This window comes from Bubalus kerabau, chromosome 12, assembly GCF_029407905.1.
Source record: "Bubalus kerabau isolate K-KA32 ecotype Philippines breed swamp buffalo chromosome 12, PCC_UOA_SB_1v2, whole genome shotgun sequence".
Classification (NCBI taxonomy): Eukaryota; Metazoa; Chordata; class Mammalia; order Artiodactyla; family Bovidae; genus Bubalus; species Bubalus kerabau.
In genome coordinates, this window is record NC_073635.1 from 12,191,212 (window position 1) to 12,210,417 (window position 19,206).

General features: G+C 40.4%; 1 protein-coding gene across 6 annotated transcripts in view; it reads right to left on the reverse strand.

Annotated features, from left to right (window-relative positions):
* Window positions 1-6,706: 6,706 nt before the first annotated feature.
* Window positions 6,707-19,206, reverse strand: part of MTRF1 (mitochondrial translation release factor 1) — a 57,046-nt gene continuing 44,546 nt past the window's right edge. For 5 of the 6 annotated variants that reach the window (XM_055541968.1, XM_055541966.1, XM_055541967.1 and 2 more), the window contains 3 exons: window positions 18,193-18,329; window positions 14,762-14,860; window positions 6,707-7,697 (listed from right to left, as the gene is read on the reverse strand). In XM_055541968.1, the coding sequence (XP_055397943.1) occupies window positions 7,584-7,697; window positions 14,762-14,860; window positions 18,193-18,329 (350 nt within the window). In that variant the 3' untranslated portion in view covers window positions 6,707-7,583. The remainder of the gene's footprint in view (window positions 7,698-14,761; window positions 14,861-18,192; window positions 18,330-19,206) is intronic. The other variant, XM_055541964.1, reaches the window with a different exon arrangement.

Here is a 19,206-nt window from a genome sequence, read left to right on the forward strand (position 1 = left end):
TAACTCCTTAATAAGAGGGTTACTCATATTTCTTCTTTCACATCCTTTCCAAAAATCAAATGAAGATTCTTTACTAAGAAGTCTTTACTAAGAAGTTACAAAGAAGAGTTCTAAATTAAAATATTTAAAAAACATACCTTGTGTTGTACAAAAACCCAAGATCCTCAAAACGTGGTATTCATACATGCTTACACATTCCTTGAAATAATATACTATGCTGTACAAAAGTGTTTATATATGACAGATCAACATTTAAATATTCAAAATCAAGTACTTAGATTTTTTTAAAGTTAAGTTAGGGGTTAAGGTTAGAGAACTTCTATTTAAAAACCAGTCTGCTCCTGCTGCTAGTTTGCCTGCCATGTGTTACCGTAACCTAGTGAATTAAATCTTTAGTATTAGTACATGAATCCGTGAATAACACACAAAAGAATAACTCTTAGTCAAACTGTCTTTCTTGTCTGATTAAGTGATGAGGGTCTAATGGAAGTACTCCAGGATAGAGACATTAAACTAAGTGGGGTTCTGGGCCCCAATATCTCTTCTGTACCTTCCTTGTGTGTCTTTCAGGTACACCAGAGAGAATTAAGTTATTAGTAACCATGATTGCTTTCCCTCCCGCACTAACACCAGCTGGGGAAAAAAACAATTAAAAAAATTTTTAATGTCTATAAAATATACTTTACATAAAGGTTACCATTTTAACAATTTTTAAATTTTTAATTGCTTTGGCGTTAAGTATATTCACCTTGTTTTGCCACATCACTACCATCCAACTGTTTATATGTTGCAAAACTGCAACTTTGTACCCATTCATAATGTCTCTGTCTTCCTCCCTAAAATCCCTGGTAACTACCATTCTACTTCAGGTCTCCGAATTTGACTACTCTGTGTGCCCAATAAGTAAAAATAAAATGTTTAAAAAACAACAACAACAACAAGATTACAGCTTTGCTCATCAAAAAGCAGTGAAAAACAAAATAAAAATGCAAGTCAGAGACTAGGAAAAACTATCTGTAATACATATTATACTCAATAAACATATGAAAAGCTGTTCAACATTCAATGTTGTTCATCATCAGACGAATGCAAATTAAAGTCACAATGAGAAAACATTGCATACCCACTAGAATGACTAAACTTAAGATCAATAATATTAAAAATAAGGATCAGCAATACTAACCAACAAAAACATTGTTATGTAGGGTGATTATCCTTCAATTAAAATTTTTTTAAAAAGGTCAACAATTTAAATGTTGGTGATAATAGGGAGCTTTTGGAACCCTCATATATTACTACTATGACTATAAATTGATATATCCACTTTTAAAACCTGTTCGGTAGTTTCTTTGAATGTTAAATGCCCAACAATTTCACACCTATGCATCTGCCTAAGAGAAATTAAAACATGTCTACAGAGACTTGTGCAGGGGTTCCCTGGTGGCTCAGTGGTAAAGAATCCACCTGCCAATGTGGGAGACATGAGTTCGATCCCTGCACATGCAGCAAAGCAACTAAGCCCATGCGCCACAACTACTGAGCCTGTGCTCTAGAGCCCAGGAGCCACAACTACTGAAGTCCAAGTGCCCGAGAGCCTGTGCTCTGCAACAAAAGTCTGAGCACCGCAACTAGAGAGCAGCTTCCGCTTGCTGAAACTAGAAAAGCCCACTCAGCACAAAGACCCAGCACAGCCAAAAATAAATAAATGAAGTTATTTTTTTAAAAAAAAAGACTTGTCCAAGGATGTTCATAGCTTTATCCATAATAGTCAAAACTTGGAATAATCCAAATATGCATCTATAGAATGAAAGAAATGAATTGTGCTATATTCATACAGTGCAATACTACTCAGAAATAAAAAGAAACAATCTTTGATACCTGCAATTGTAAACTGAATGTCAAAAATTTTGAACAGAAGAAACTTGATATACAGGGAGTATATGCCTATGACCATTTATGTGAAGTTCCAGAACAGTGAAAATAAGTTCTGATGAATCAAAATCATGAAAGAGGCAGCCACTGTTGGGGGAGTGGGTGGAGGTAACAGATTGCTTGGTTGATTGGAAAGGAACACAAAGAAGCTTTCAGGGATGATGGAAATGTTCTCTTCTTGATTGGGCTGGTAGTTACACAGGTGAATGCAACTGTCCAAAATAACTCAATTGTAAATACAGTTATTATGAAATGAATACAGCCATGTAGCCTTCATTCAGGCCCGGAAATAGAACATTACCAGCACCCCAGAAGCTCTAACCTTGCCAACGCGTGTTTCCTAATCACTGTTGCCCCCCAACACTGGAGACAAATGATTTTAAAAACAATTTCTTTGTAGTAGTTTGGTGATCCTAGGTCCCTTGACTCAATTTCAAACTATCTCTAAGGTTTGTTTATTTATTTTAATATTTATTTATCTGGCTGGGCCAGGTCTTAGTTGCAGGATGTGGGGTCCAGTTCCTTGTTCGAGTGGGTGCACAGTTGCTCAGTCGTGTCCGACTCCTTGCAACCCTATGGACTGCATGCTGCCTGCCAGGTTCTTCTGTCCATGGCAAGAATACTGGAGTGGGTTGCCATTTCCTCCTCCAGGCGGGGTCTTCCCCACCCAGGAATCGAACCGGTGTCTCCTACATTGGCAGGCAGGGTCTTTACCACTGAGTCACCTGGGAAGCCCCCTGTAGTTCCCTGACCAGCGCTCAAACCCCAGCTGCTTGCATTAGGAGTGCAGAGTCTTAGCCACCGAAACAGCAGGGAAGTTCCAAAATGTACTTGTTAAATAAAGTTTGGTACTCCTTGTTATTTTAAAGGTGTTGATTATACGAGGCAATGAACTTTGGCTTTCCAGACTGTTTTACAAGAACCCTGATTTATCTTTGGCTTAAAGGCCCAGCAAGAGATGCAGGAGACACTGGTTCGATCCCTGGATCAGGAAGATCCCCTGGAGGAGGGCATGGTTAAAGGTCCATTCCTAATATTTTTCTACTTACAGTTAAAAATGTCAAGTTTACCTTTGTAGTTTGGGGGACTAAAGGTCTATCTGCATAATGTAGGATTGTGAATTGAACTGAATTGCATTGTCCAAAAATAAAGTATAGAACAACTGAAATTATTCATTAACTAACAGATGTCCTAGATCCCTGCTGCTCCAAGTGGTGTCTGTGGGCCACCATGATTGCCGGTCATCACCTGGGAGCTTGTTGCAAATGCAGAATCGCAGGCCCCAAACCTACTGAATCAGCATCTGCCTTGTGGGAAGTTTCCCAAGTGATTGGTATAAACACCAAGGTTTGAGAAAACATTAAGGCAGACTAATGAAAAACATTAAGGTAGACTATCTTCATTTTGCCTTCTTTCACATGATGTTTTAATACTTCAGTTCATTTCAGTTCAGTCACTCAGTCGTGTCCGACTCTTTGTGACCCCATGAATTGCAGCATGCCAGGCCTCCCTGTCCATCACCAACTCCCGGAGTTCACCCAAACTCATGTCCATCGAGTCGGTGATGCCATCCAGCCATCTCATCCTCTGTCGTTCCCTTTTCCTCCTGCCCCCAATCCCTCCCAGCATCAGAGTCTTTTCCAATGAGTCAACTCTTCGCATGAGGTAGCCAAAGTATTGGAGCTTTAGCATCAGTCCTTCCAAAGAACACCCAGGACTGATCTCCTTTAGAATGGACTGGTTGGATCTCCTTGCAGTCCAAGGGACTCTCGAGTCTTCTTCAACACCACAGTTCAAAAGCATCAATTCTTCGGCACTCAACTTTCTTGACAGTCCAACTCTCACATCCATACATGCCACTGGAAAAACCATAGCCTTGACTAGATGGACCTTTGTTGGCAAAGTAATCTCTCTGCTTTTGAATATGCTGTCTAGGTTGATCATAATTTTCCTTCCAAGGAGTAAGAGTCTTTTAATTTCATGGCTGCAATCACCATCTGCAGTGATTTTGGAGCCCAAAAAAAATAAAGTCTGACACTGTTTCCTCTGTTTTCCCATCTATTTCCCATGAAGTGATGGGACTGGATGCCATGATCTTAGTTTTCTCAATGTTGAGCTTTAAGTCAACTTTTTTACTTTCACTTTCACCAAGAGGCTTTTTAGTTCCTCTTCACTTTCTGCTGTAAGGGTGGTGTCATCTGCATATCTGAGGTTATTGATATTTACATTTCCTTAAATAAACGTTTCTCTGTTACGTAACATGCCTGAAAACAAAAATCTGTTTCTGGACTTCCCTGATGGTACAGTGGATAAGAATCTGCCTGCTGATGCAGGGGACATGGGTTTGATCCCTAGTCCGAGAAGATCCCACATGCCATAGGGCAACTAAGCCCATGCACCACATCTACTGAGCCCACAAGCCTAAAACCTGTGCTCTGCAACGAGAAGCCACTGCAATGAGAAGTCTGCACACCACAAGGGAGAGTAGCCCTGCCATCCCCCGCCCCGTTCCCACTGCAACTAGAGAAAGCCTTTGCTCAGCACCAAAGACCCAGCACAGCCAAATAATACATAAATAAATAATTTAAAAAGAACGTCAACTAATAAATTTAGAAAGAATGAAAGTCTGAGAACATCACCATTTGGTAACTCCAAATGTAACAGATGTCTCAGGCAAAGCAAGAATCATTTCTTGAGGTTAAATCAATGAGATTAAAGGTCACTGGGTGTATCAGTTACATATTTGGGTTGTAACAAATTACCCTATTTGTGGCTGAAACCAAGAAACCATAATCTACTCAGTGTCTGAGGGTCACTTCCTGGAGTAGGGCTCTCCTGAAATCATAGTTAAGACTGTCCACAGTCATTTCAGGACACAACTTGGGGTACACGGTCCACTTCCAAGCCCACTCGTGTGCCAGCTGGCAGGCTGTTGAGGACTGTTGGACCAATGGACTCAGTTTTGCCAAACAATGAGGCTCATTCCATAGGGCTGCTAATGACAGCATCTTGCTGCCATCAGCGCGAGTAACCCAAGAGAGAGGCAGAAACAGAGCCAGAAGCGAGTCTTTCTACAACCTTGTATCAGGCGTGACAATCCCACCACTTCCATCGTATTCTACCTGTTAGAAAAGAGTCAATAAATATGGTGCACATTCAAGGGGAGATTACACAAGTGCGTGAAATGCCAGGAACAGGGATCACTGGGGTGATTTCAGAAGCTGCCTTGCACAATGAGAAATCAAATGTTTATGATGACAAAGTATTACCCTGCAGATTATATACTCATTATTAAAGAAAGCATGGAGAGCTTGCTCCATTTCCATTACCATGGAGAGTCTGCCAGCTTCCAAACTTAGTATCACTAACAGCAGGGACTTCCTGATATGATACAGTATCACAATATCATCTAAGAAGTCTTACCAAACGTGTTTAATCTGAATTTAACTCATCTTTAGGAAAAGGAGTACATCAAGGCTGTATATTGTCACCCGGCTTATTTAACTTCTATGCAGAGTACATTGTGAGAAACGCTGGGCTGGAAGAAGCACAAGCTGGAATCAAGATTGCTGGGAGAAATATCAATCACCTCAGATATGCAGATGACACTACCCTTATGGCAGAAAGTGAAGAGGAACTAAAAAGCTTCTTGATGAAAGTGAAAGAGGCGAGTGAAAAAGTTGGCTTAAAGCTCAATATTCAGAAAACGAAGACATTGGCATCTGGTCCCATCACTTCATGGGAAATAGATGGGGAAACAGTGGAAACAGTGTCAGACTTTATTTTGGGGGGGCTCCAAAATCACTGCAGATGGTGATTGCAGCCATGAAATTAAAAGACACTTATTCCTTGGAAGGAAAGTCATGACCAACCTAGATAGCATATTCAAAAGCAGAGACATTACTTTGGCAACAAAAGTCCGTCTAGTCAAGGCTATGGTTTCTCCAGTGGTCATGTATGGATGTGAGAGTTGGACTGTGAAGAAGGCTGAGCGCCGAAGAATTGGGCTACAGTCCATGGCATCGCAGAGTTGGACACGACTGAGCGACTAACATTTCCAATTTTCAGTGTGATAATGGAGTTATAATTTTGTATGAGAATGCCCTTATTCTTAGGATGTGATAAAATATTTAGGAGTAGTGTTATAAGATCAGACACTAACTTTTAAATAGTCCAGGGATTTCCCTAGTGGTCCAGTGGTTAACACTCCATGCTGCCAATGCAGGGGGCTTGGGTTTGATCCTCGATTGAGGAACTGATTCCATATGCTGTGAAGTGCATCCAAAAGATAAAATTTTTTAAAAACATAACAAATTTTTAAATAGTTCAACAACCACTGTATGTGTATGAATCAGAGAAAGAGAAAAAACAAATATGACAAGGTATTAACAATAGTTGAATCTAGACAATTCATTGAACTGGTTATTTAAAATTATGTGTAAAACTTTTCTGAGTACTTGATTTTCAAAATAAAAGCTTCAGAGAAAATTTTCCTCTCATCTTTATTTCCAAATAATTCAATTGGTCTTAAAACTCTATTTTAACCAGTCTTTTCTGGCATATAGTTCCTTTCTGAGGAACTGTCTAAAATAACAACCACTCTCTTTTTTACTCAAAAAACTTCCCAAGAACGATTACTAAATACAGTGTGCCACTCTGAATTAGGGTTGGTGACATATTTTGGTTCCCTCTTCAGCTGGAAGCTCCCTAAGGTAAGGACTAGGTTTTACATGTCACAGCACAAAACCGACCCCAGTGAATTACTCATATTACACCACATTTGTGAATGTTTATTAAGTCAGAACAATAAGAAACAGAAGCCAGAGAGTCTGCTTTAAATATTGACTTGTAGTTTGCACAGTACAGAGTTCATTCAGCCCTCACAGAGCTCGACCATCTGTATACTAGTGCTCGTCGTTACCGACTCATATTCTTCACAACTTTTATTTATTTTTTTATTTAAAAGTAGTGGTTTAAGTCCTAACACTGACGTGAATAACAGTACGTTGTCTTTAAGGAAGTTTGTAAGTTTATATCACTAGATTCTACCATGGGCAAAGTCCTGAAGTAATAGATTTTAAATGTATTTAAATTAATTTATGCTGCCAAGTCACTTCAGTGTGTCCGACTCTGTGTGACCCCATAGACGGCAGGCCACCAGGCTTCCCCGTCCCTGGGATTCTCCAGGCAAGAACACTGGAGTGGGGTTGCCATTTCCTTCTCCAATGCATGAAAGTGAAAAGTGAAAGTGAAGTCGTTCAGTCGTGTCCGACTCTAGCGACCCCATGGACTGCAGCCCACCAGGATCCTCCGTCTATGGGATTCTCCAGTACTTTATAGATGGTTTTAAAATAAAGGTATATACAGAGAACAAATGATCTGCTCTAAATCACACAGTCAATTCTCAATACTGTCTCTTTCTGAAGATGCATACTTCGGTTCTACATGAAGAGTTGGACTGTACTTTACAGGAAACTTAAAATAAAACTCTTAGGTCAAGAAACGTGACTTGATTCATTAAAAAAATATTTTTGTGAGTACTGTGTAATTTTAGCTGCACTTTATCAACTTTCAAAAAGACTTCCTTGCTTGGGTCTGCTTCTTGATGTAGGCCCATCTCATTTCTATAGTAATAAATTATAAATCAGACTTTATTTGACTAATTTAAGGTTTTCATCCAAAAATTCAGTAATGGCTTCTTCATCCGCTGATTGAAGCAGTCTCTGAATTAGCTGATCCAAGCACTTCTCCCCACATAAAAATTCCTGGTAAAAGACAGTTATCATGAAAACTTGATTACTAGATAGAAACACAACAAAGAATTAAGCATTTATGTATTTTGTTTCTTTAAAATCATTATTTAATAGCAACAAACGATTACTAATCTACAATGTAATGAACATAATTGCTAACTTGGGAGGATTCCCTAGTTAATATTTACTTTTTATGTAAAAAGTGAATCTAAAAATTAAGTAAATGGAATTATACTGTTTCTTAAGTAGTTTAAATTAGCATTTTTAAATTAGCCAATCTTCCAAATTCAAATTATTTAATCCAGAAGTGCTTTATAATAGTTCTGTTTTTTCTTAAATTAGGAACACATTGGCTTTAAAATCTGGAAGTCCTGTGTATTGAAAAATATTTATGCTGAAGTATTTGGGGGACATTGTCTTGAGTCCTACAACTTGCTTTCTAGCGGTTCAGCGGCAACACAAGTGTATACATAGAGAGAGGAAGTGGAGGCGGAAGAGAAGGCAAGAATAGCAAAATATTAACAAAGGTTCCATCTAGGTCTACATATGAGCTAATCGTTAAACATGTGTGCTTGAACTGTCAAAATTAAAAGTTGAGGGGAAAAAACCCTTGTTTATTAAACCTCCAAATAATTCCACTGGGTGGAAACTGTTTCAGTTAAGACTTCGCAGCAGTCCTCCCTGAAGTTTCTCTAAGAAATGAGTAAAATAATGACTATGAGCACCTTTCTTGTGTTTTAAAGTTTCTGTGTAACAGAGTTGTTGGAATTAGTGATTTAGCAGAGTATCCTCTTTTGGAAATGCTCAAAATCCAGACATTCACTTAACAGAAATATTTTAATATTGACATTTGGAACACAGACCATTTAAAGTTTAGATGTAGGCATGAACTACTCTTATATTTAGTCTTTCCTGAGTAGTCTTGCAGTTAAAGAGGAAAGATATGCCTTACTATCTTTGTATTCTACAAAACACTAGCATAGAGTAAAATGCTGATTAAACTTGATGAAATTTTAAAACTGATTTATACACCATTTTGAACATAATTTGAAAATTGCTTATAAAATTAGTGTGCCCTGTAAGCTCAAATTATTATGATTATTGCCAGTGTGATTTAATCATCTGAAAATTATGTTAAAAGGGTCATTACTCTTACTGATAATCACATCACATTTAGAGTTCAATTGGATTAACCAGAGTGCTAGTTAAGTCTCTGTGTCAAAGTGTCTTTGACTCTTTGCGACCCTGTGGACTGTAGCCCACCAGGCTCCTCCGTCCATGGGATTCTCCAGGCAAGAATACTGGAGTGGGTTGCCATTTCCTTCTCCAGGGGATCTTCCCAACCCAGGGATTGAACCCAGGCCTCCCGCATTGCGGGCAGACACTTTAACCTCTGAGCCACCAGGGAAAAGATCAAAGATGAGGGAGCTTTAGTTTCCAGCTTTCAGAAGCTTACAATCTAGTGGGAGAGTTAGGTAACACATAAGCATAATACAATGTAAGAAATTTTTTAAAAAAGGAAGAACATTTTGAATTAGATCTTAAAAAGAGAATAGTATTTCTCCAAATAGAGACAAACAGAGCACTTCAGTCAAAAGAATGAGTATGAAGAGAGGTATGGAAACAGTGCAATGAACACCCAGGGCAAGAGTAAATTTCCAGTGTAATTGGAATACAGGACAGGAGATAGGCTGGTGGTAAGCAATCTGCACAGGGACTTTCAGAAACAGAATAAAAATACAAAATAATATATTACATGATGGTGGTGGTGTTTAGTCACTAAGTCGTGTCTGATTCTTTTGTGACCCCATGGACTGTAGCTCTCCAGGCCCCTCTGTCCATGGGATTTCTTAGGCAAGAATACTGGAGTGGGTTGCCATTTCTTGACCCACAGAATCTTCCTGGCCCAGGGATCAAACCCACATCTCTTGTATCTCCTGCTTGCATGGTAATTTACCACTGAGCCCCCAGGGAAGTGGCTCAGATATTACATGGTAATCTGAGCTTACAATTTAGGTAAGTTAAAAAGAAAATTATCTACAAGGGAATTCATAATAAACATATTTCTGGCTGACTTCAGAGAACCCAAGGGCAGGAATGTACAAGGCTACTGCCACCACCCTGGCTTAAAGCTCAACATTCAGAAAACTAAGATCATGGCATCTGGTCCTATCACTTCATGGGAAATAGATGGGGAAACAGTGTCAGACTTTATTTTTTTGGGCTCCAAAATCACTGTAGATGGTGATTGCAGCCATGAAATTAAAAGACGCTTACTCCTTGGAAGGAAAGTTATGACCAACCTAGAGAGCATATTCAAAAGCAGAGACATTACTTTGCCAACAAAGGTCCATCTAGTCAAGGCTGTGGTTTCTCCAGTGGTCATGTATGGATGTGAGAGTTGGACTGTGAAGAAAGCTGAGCACCGAAGAATTGATGCTTTTGAACTGTGGTGTTGGAGAAGACTCTTGAGAGTCCCTTGGACTGCAAGGAGATCCAACCAGTCCATTGGTGTTCATCGGGTGTTCATCGGAAGGACTGATGCTGAAGCTGTAACTCCAGTATTTTGTCTACCTCATGCGAAGAGTTGACTCATTGGAAAAGACTGATCCTGGGAGGGATTGGGGGCAGGAGAAGGGGACGACAGAGGATGAGATGGCTGGATGGCATCACTGACTCGATGGATGTGAGTCTGGGTGAACTCCGGGAGTTGGTGATGGACAGGGAAGCCTGGCGTGCTGCGATTCATGGGGTTGCAAAGAGTCGGACACGAATGAGCGGCTGATCTGAACTGAACTGCTACCACCCTGGGAATGAAGCTAAGCCTCAGGTTAAATTACGTGGGAATTCATACTGAGATAGGCCTGGGGGCTGGGACCCTTTGCTGCAGTGCTGCGATGCTGGCTGCACTGGACACACCTCTCAACAGAATACAAAGAAACTGTATGGGCCTAAAAATAACTTGCGTGCATGGGCAGCTGGGGCAAATTCTGGACCCAAAAGATACAAAGAGACCAAAAAACCCAACTGTGATTTTTTGAGGGGCTTGGAGCGCAAAAAAAAAAAGCTTGGTACTGTGCATAACACCATACCACCACCTAAGGGGTGGGCAAAACACCTAAGCCACCCCTACCCTCACCCCACATAAAAAACAAGCTCATCCCTGCATCCAGAAGAGAGTACGTATGGGAACCTGTTATTTGTTCCTGCCCCAACTGCGCTGCAGCAGGGGCCTGAATGAAGCCTTACCTGAATTCCTAGTCTGGCGTCTACTCAATTTCTATTGATTAGGGAAGGCCAAGAACCCCGATCACTAACAATACCATCAGGATTCTCTGTATCCCGTTCTCCCAGTTTTGCTCCTTTCACTACATCAGCTGTGGCATGTTCCTGCTGGTCCAGTGGTTAAGAATCCCATTCCCAAAGCAGCGTACATGGGTTCAATCCCTGGTGGTGGAACTACAATCCCACATGCCCCAGGGCAACTAAACCCACGTGCTCTGGAGCCCACAAGAAGATCCCGTGTGCTGCAACTATGGCTTGACACAGCCAAATAAATAAATGTATGTTTAAAAAAATAAAAGATCAATATATGAGCTTCCAGTGTTCCCTCACTGAAGACTCCTGCTCGCCATGGCTGGAAATACGGCTTCTAACCTCTTGTAAGCTTTACATATTTCAGCTTCATCCACCAAGAGAGAAGGAGCACATTTGTCTCTTAATTAAACATTCTGGGAAGAAGCTCATTGACTGGGGCTTGTCTGGACTTCCTTACCAAACAAACCAATTATTGTCTTGGGTCAAGATCATGATCTTGGAAGAACACAGCCACTCCATGAGGAGCTCTGTGCATGGAGAAGGGAGGAGGCCTGGCTGTAGAATGGTGGAGGAGGGCTGAGCAGAGACCCTCAGGCGCCGACTTTCTTTCCTTTCCGCTCAGTCCTACAGCAGCTGCCCTGGGGCTAAGGCCTTTATCACTTTTCCTGCCTCATCTGTTGGGTTGGCCCAGAAGTTTGTTTGGGTTTTTCCATAAGATGTTACAGAAAAACCGAACAAATTTTGGGCAACCAATACAACTCTTCAGTTCCTAAATCATGCAGTCTGACTAGTTTCTTTCTCTGTCCTATGTACAGATTTTAATTTTTTTTTTGAAGGACAGGACCAGTACCATTTTATTTAGTGTTGTAGGAAATTTTAGCTCACTTCTTAAAAACAAAAGCAAAGAAATTCAAAATTCCCAAAGTGACAAGGCAGGAGATAAGAATTCTCTAATCCAAAAACTGCCAGGTGAGCTTCCAATCAGAGGGAGGAAGAGGTCACTTCAGTAGCTCACACAACAGATGCTGAGAGACCACAGGGCTGAGATCCGTGTAGAAACTGGAGGTTAAGCTCTCTGCTCGCCTCAGGCAACAGAACTTTCAGCCTTGAAAGCGACCTTGTAAGTGAATAGGTGTAACAGAGAAGGGACTCGGGGAGGGAAGATCCTGCCGAATTTTACATCAAGTTGCTTCCGGCCTTCAGTCTGGCGGGTGGCTGAGGGTCGTGGACCCTCCTCCCTCTGTGCCGCTCTGAGCCCTGCCGGCAGCAGAGCTGGAAGCCACACATGTGTGCCACTCACTGCCCACACAGCCTCTGCTCCAGGTCAGTGGCTGTGCGTGTGGCGAAAGGCAGACTTTCATGCTCCTCCATTTCGCTACCTGGGAAGGCTGACACACAGGAAATACTTTGACTTTTCCTGTTTTAAACACACAGCAGGACGTCTGTCAAAGTCCAAGGCTCCCCACTCCAGTGTTCTGTCCTGGAGAATTCCATTGACTGTATAGTCCATGGCCTCTCAAAGAACTGAACACAACTGAGTGATTTTCACAGTTCTCTTTATAGGGATGTAAATAAATCTCGTAGTGCTACAAAAATATAAGTCGTCTGAGAGGTTTACAGTGGTCCCCAGGACTGTATGTGGGAGGGTGTAAATAAAACAGCTATCAATAATGAAAAACGAATTAGTTCAATCAAGTTACAGTACCACCTCCAGATTAAAGGGCTCTGATATTAACTGATGTGGCAGCAAACGTGCTCCTGAGAAGGAACCCTGCTGCCAGTTATCTTGCCTCTTCGATACCAGAACGAGCACAGAGGGAGTTCTGTTTAGTAACTGCTCTCACCTCAAGACCTGCCCACCCCCTTGGTCTGGGACATTCTCCCCCAGGAGAGATGTCGGGATTTGATGAGATTCTGTCTCAACTGGGACCAAAAAAAATGAGTAATATAGAAAACATCCTAGTATCAGGTTACCAACAATGAAATTACCTTAAAGAGTCTGAGTAGTTTAGTCACAATCACATGGACTGTAGCCCCACCAGGCTCCTCTGTCCATGGGATTCTCCAAGCAAGAATACTGCAGTGGGTTGCCATTCCCTTCTCCACAGATTTTAATGTTTTACCTCAACAATTTTTTTTCATACCATTTTCAAGCCTTTTCCCTTCACTAATATGGAGCATTTTCTTTCTTTCCCTTTAGTTGGTTAGTGATTAGTAGGGCATACCAATATGACTGTCCTTGTTCTTTCTGAGGCTGGCATGCTAATTTAGTTAGTAATAACATATTAGTATTTAGGCCAAAGTCATATATCTTATAACTATAAAAACCAGTTAACCTCTGTTTCATGACTGAATACACTGCTGAGCACCTGTGTGCCCTTCTAAAAAATATTACTGGTCACAAAAATGTAGCTGTCTCATGGTAACCATCACCACTGTAAGAAAAACAACTGAAAAATGATGTTGTAACTAGAACAATATGGCCAAACATGTTTGGGTATTACTACTGTGTGTTTCCTGAGGAAAGGGAAGTTGGTAAATATTTTCTCCTTTTCAACAGGCTATTATGTTCCTATGCAAGACGGCCTGAAATTGCTGAGAAGACAGAGGAAGTGGCATAAGAAACACAGAAACTTCTAAATATGTTAAAACCATGGATATTTCTTCTGTAAAATCAGGACTTAAATTCTGTGTATAAAATGAGACAGAATCAAGTGAAAGAAGCCCGAGGTATCACATGGTAGCAAGGACAAGGATCAAAACCTTCTACCTCCTGCCTTTTCCCTGTAGTCCTTTATGGGAAACAGTTTATTTTCCCCTTCAGTGGAAGAAAAAAAATTTTTTTCTGTGCTTTGTCGTTAATGGATTACTGTCAATGATCCTGGTGACATGGGATTTAGTTAGGTTAATGTTCAAATCAAACTGACAGGGTCTTTTTGCTGAAAGCATCATTGAACACCTGAATCTAATGATACATATTGTGGTAGACAGAATTCTAAGATGCCCCCTGGAGTCCACACCTTGGCAAAATCCCCTTCCTTTAGAGCAGGCAGAGGCTGTGATGACGGTCACTCCAGTGATCAGATGACTGATTAGTGATGCTTTTCCAGGTGGGGCTGACCTAAACAGGTGATCCCTTAAAAAGGCCATTTCTGCAAGAGTTTCAGTGGAAAAGGGCCCATTGAGGGGACTAGACCGCAAGCAACTGTGGGTGGCCTTTGGGAGCTGAGAGCAGCACACAGCTGATGACCAGCAAGAAGATGGGGGCTTCAATCCTACAACTCAAGGAAACAGAATGCTGCCAGCAACATGAGCTCAGAAGAGGACTCCAAGCTCTACAAAGGCAGGCTGGCTGGCCAGCACCTTGATTTCAGGTTTGTGAGACCTAGAGCAGAGAACTCAGCTCTGTCATTCCTGGATTTCTGACATACAGTAACTGAGATGATAAATAGGCATTCTTTTAAGGCAATAAATTTGCAGTTACTCATTATACGGCAATAGAAAATTGATAGCCATATACTGAAAATTCATTAATACACTGTGATTGCATAACAGAATTTTGAATTTAAAAGACAGCTTTTTCATATTGGCATAAAGAGTGTATTTCTTATCAGCAAACTAAGAAAAATGTTTGCAGCTTTGGGATACTAACATAAACTCAGTAATATTTCAAAGGTAATATTTCAAAGATTACTCTAGAATTTGACTGTACTTTCTTCAAAAATCAAAGGCATATGAAACATACTCAGTGTTGTTACCTTAATATTTCGAACTTCATATGCTATCCTGTGGTCAGTGACTCTATCCTGGGTGAAATTATATGTCCGGATTCTCTCTGACTGGGCTCGTGTTCCCACCTGTGCCATAACAAAAAGCCATTCATATTTTAACTTTATCATTATCTTTATCACAATGGAAAGAGTGCTTGCAAATTACTTTTCTATTTTAACAGTTTAATTATTTTCTAAATTCCAAGATACAAAGTGACCAGGAATAAGAATGGGCAGAACTTACTGTTGAAGACTACAGTTTTGTAAAGCTTAGTTATGGGATAAGAATGAATGTTTCTTTGGTACCTCAAACCCCAAATATTTAAAACCAATTATCTTTCTATATCAGCCAGTTCTTGCTCTGGTTTCTATAAATGACCCCACAATGTTTCTTTTGACCTAAGTAGGGAACTTGACATCCTATACACTTTGACAGACATTTGATGGGGGCTGACTATCTGGCAGGCTTTGATAAAGTCACTGAAAGGACCTTCAGCTCATCTCAATTCTCCCCAATTCCCAAGGATTCAAGGGTGTTTTATTATATCCTGCCCTTGCCATTTTTAGTATCATTCAAGGGCTCATGACTTTCACTACATTCCTGTAAAAATTAATCTTCCATTTCCCTGTTTACATTGCATTGCCCTGCTTAGTTTTCCTAAAGCACAGTGTTTTGGGTTTTTTGGTCAATTTCCTTCTTTGGCTCCTTGACTACTAAGCACTCACAACTCAACTCAGCATTCAATTGTACTTCATAATGTGGCCAACTTTTCCAAAATTATTTCTGAAAATATGTGAACCTCAAAAATTCCACTTAGTATGCCATTTCATTATTATGTGCAAGTCTGTTAACTCAGCTAAAACATCACCTCAAGGGATGTGCTTCCTAGCACTTTCGTACCATCTTGACTATCCTGGTCCCAACATGAAAAATATGTTATCCTCCTCCTTCAAAACCCATGCACCTGGAATCTTCTTCACGGCACACCGGTCTACCTTAGGCGGTGGTTATTCATAGTCTCATCTGCTCACCTGCCCTCCCTCCCTCACATACAAGGCGCACAATACCCTGTTTCACTCACTTTCACTTTTGATTTGACAATTTATTGTATTTATTTTTTATTGAAGCACAGTTGCTATGCAATATAAGTTACAACTATATTACTTTCACTTTTTAAGATAAAAAAAAAAAGACATTCCTACAACTTACAAAGCAAACAGTATGAAACTAAACTCTTAAGTATGGCTGAGTATCTGGGAAATTGTTGAAAGATTCCAAAGCCTAACCTAAGAAATACTAAATTATGGGTAATGTATTTTTAAAACATTCCCCAGGCCATACATTCTTCAACCAGCCAGGTCTGGAAACCACTATCCCAAAGTATCATATTAGTGCCTAGGATCCCACCAAGATCAGTTATATCAGAATCTCAGCATCCGCAAAGCTCTTCAGGTGCCAAGTGGAGCCAGGGTTCAGAACCTGGCACAATGCCTCCCATAGAAAAGCTCCTGTATATACTGGCGGAAGAAAAACTCCTAAGCATTAGAGACACCTACTAAAAAACTTCACACAGATAGACAAAGGGAGGCAAGAAGGTCTTTTCTGGCCTTTCAAACCAAACTACTGAAGTAGATACAACCCCCCAAATCTCCAAGAAAGGCCGATCGCCAATACTTACTCTGAAAATTACTGTGTGATGCCAAAATTCAAATGGCAAGTAAAACCCAATGTCTGGGACTTCCCTGCTGGTTCAATGGCTAAGACTCTGCTTTCAACTCAGGGGGCTCAGGAAAGCCTCTTGATGAAAGTGAAAGAGGAGAGTGAAAAAGTTGGCTTAAAGCTCAACATTCAGAAAACTAAGATAATGGCATCCGGTCCCAGCACTTCATAGGAAATAGATGGGGAAACACTGGAAATAGTGTCAGACTTTATTTTTGGGGGCTCTAAAATCACTGCAGATGGTGACTGCAGCCATGAAATTAAAAGACACTTACTCCTTGGAAGGAAAGTTATGACCAACCTAGATAGCATATTCAAAAGCAGAGACATTACTTTGCCAACCAAGGTCCATCTAGTCAAGGCTATGGTTTTTCCAGTGGTCATGTATGGATGTGAGAGTTGGACTGTGAAGAAAGCTGAGCACAGATGAATTGATGCTTTTGAACTGTGGTGTTGGAGAAGACTCTTGAGAGTCCCTTGGACTGCAAGGAGATCCAACCAGTCCATTCTGAAGGAGATCAGTCCTGGGATTTCTTTGGAAGGACTGATGCTAAAGCTGAAACTCCAGTACTTTGGCCACCTCATACGAAGAGTTGACTCATTGGAAAAGACTCTGATGCTGGGAGGGATTGGGGGCAGGAGGAGAAGGGGACGACAGAGGATGAGATGGCTGGATGGCATCACCGACACGATGGACGTGAGTCTGAGTCAACTCCGGGAGTTAGTGATGGACAGAGAGGCCTGGCGAGCTGCGATTCATGGGGTTGCAAGGAGTCGGACACGACTGAGCGACTGAACTGAACTGAAAAAACCCTAATGTCTTTCATTAAATGTGGCAGAACTGATAGTGTTTAAGATTGATATATTATTTATCCTGTCACTTTTACTATCTGCAAGTTAGGGAAATAAATGAAAAGGACAAAAGTGTGAAAGACTAGGATATCTACGTGAAAAGAATAATTGATGTTTAGTTTTATACAATCTCATTATCCTAACAGACCACAAAATCTCCCATATTTACTGAAGTATAAATACCTGTAAATAACATAGAAACACAGTTATTTCTGGGTTCCACTGTCTCTTCTAGTTTCTCTCAAAGACAAACTTTATTTTTTCAGAAGTTAAAATCACACAACCCTTGATTTACTTAAAACAATGACATTTATTCATTTTGCTTAAAACTTATCTATGTATATATTTGTATAAATAATAATATAAATGTACATAGTACAAAATTTTAAAAGTAGAAAAGAGTATAAACAAAAAATAAATCTCTTTTCTATTCTTTGTTCCCAGACACATCAGAAGAAATCACTATTACCAGTTTTTTGCATGCCATATATTTTTGATTCCACATAAAATTATAATAAAAGCAAGGTTTTAAATTAAAAACCTGAAAAGTCTCTTTTTTCCAGAGAATTGTCTTTTACACTGATTTCCTCTAAAGATAACTATGATATAAACACAGAACACAACTGGGAAATAATTTTAGTTTATACGTATCTCCTCTCCTTATTTTCAAACTGGCATGTCTGAGTTTAGCCATAACCAACCGGTATTAAATTATTGCTGTTTACAAATGAACATGTTTTCCAGTGCTCCAAGGTACTTCCATTAGATTAAGAATATTTACTCCATTTTCCTACACAAGATGACGGCTTTCTGTACAGAGCCATTAAGTAATTTCACCTAATCTTACCTGCAGTTTTCTTGCACTTCGTTGCTGACACTTGTCTTTCTCAATAATCTGCTGGTAGAGTCTAGCTCTCAACACACGCAAAGCTATTTCTTTGTTTTTTATCTGTGATCGTTCTTGCTGGCATTCCACTACAAGTCCTGAAAAATAACAGGGATCAGAGGTAAAGAGTGCACGCACACGTGCTCAGTCGCTCAGACGCGTCTGATTCTTTGTGTGACCCCACGGACTGCAGCCCGCCCAGCTCCTCCGTCCATGGGATTTCCCAGGCAAGAATGCTGGAGCAGGTTGCCACTTTCTGCTCCAAGAGATCTTCCTGACTCAGGGATTAAACAGGTGTCTCCTGCATTGCTGGCAGATTCTTTACCACTGAGCCACCTAGGAAACCCTGAGGTGTCTATTACATCACAATAAAGCTGATAAAAAAGATAGAACTGAGGAACGTTTTAAAGGGGGAAAGGTTAATCAGGAAAAGAATGAAAAACATTTTAGATGAAGTACACACCAGAAACTATACATGAGTTATAATAGTAATTGTTGTAGATGGCTCTTTAGATTCTGATATCTAAATAAGGTGTTTCAACTTATAATACAAATACACATTTATTGAAAAAAAAAGCTGCATTTATATAGACCCAAGTGGGTCTAACAAAATGTGGTCCACTGGAGGAGGGAATGGCAACACTCCAGTATTCTTGGCAAAAGGATATGACACCGGAAGATGAGTCCCCCAGGTCAGAAGGTGTCCAATGTGCTACTGGGGGAGAGCAGAGGGCAATTACTATAAGCTCCAGAAAGACTGCAGAGACTGAATCAAAGGGGAAACGATGCTCAGTTGTGAATGTGTCTGGTGCTGAAAGTAAAGTCTGATGCTGTAAAGAACAGTATTGCATATGAACCTGGAATGTTAGGTCCATGAATCAAGGCAAATTGGACATGGCCAAGCAGGAAATGGCAAGAGTGAACGTCGACATCTTAGGAATCAGTGAACTAAAATGGACGGGATGGGCGAATTTA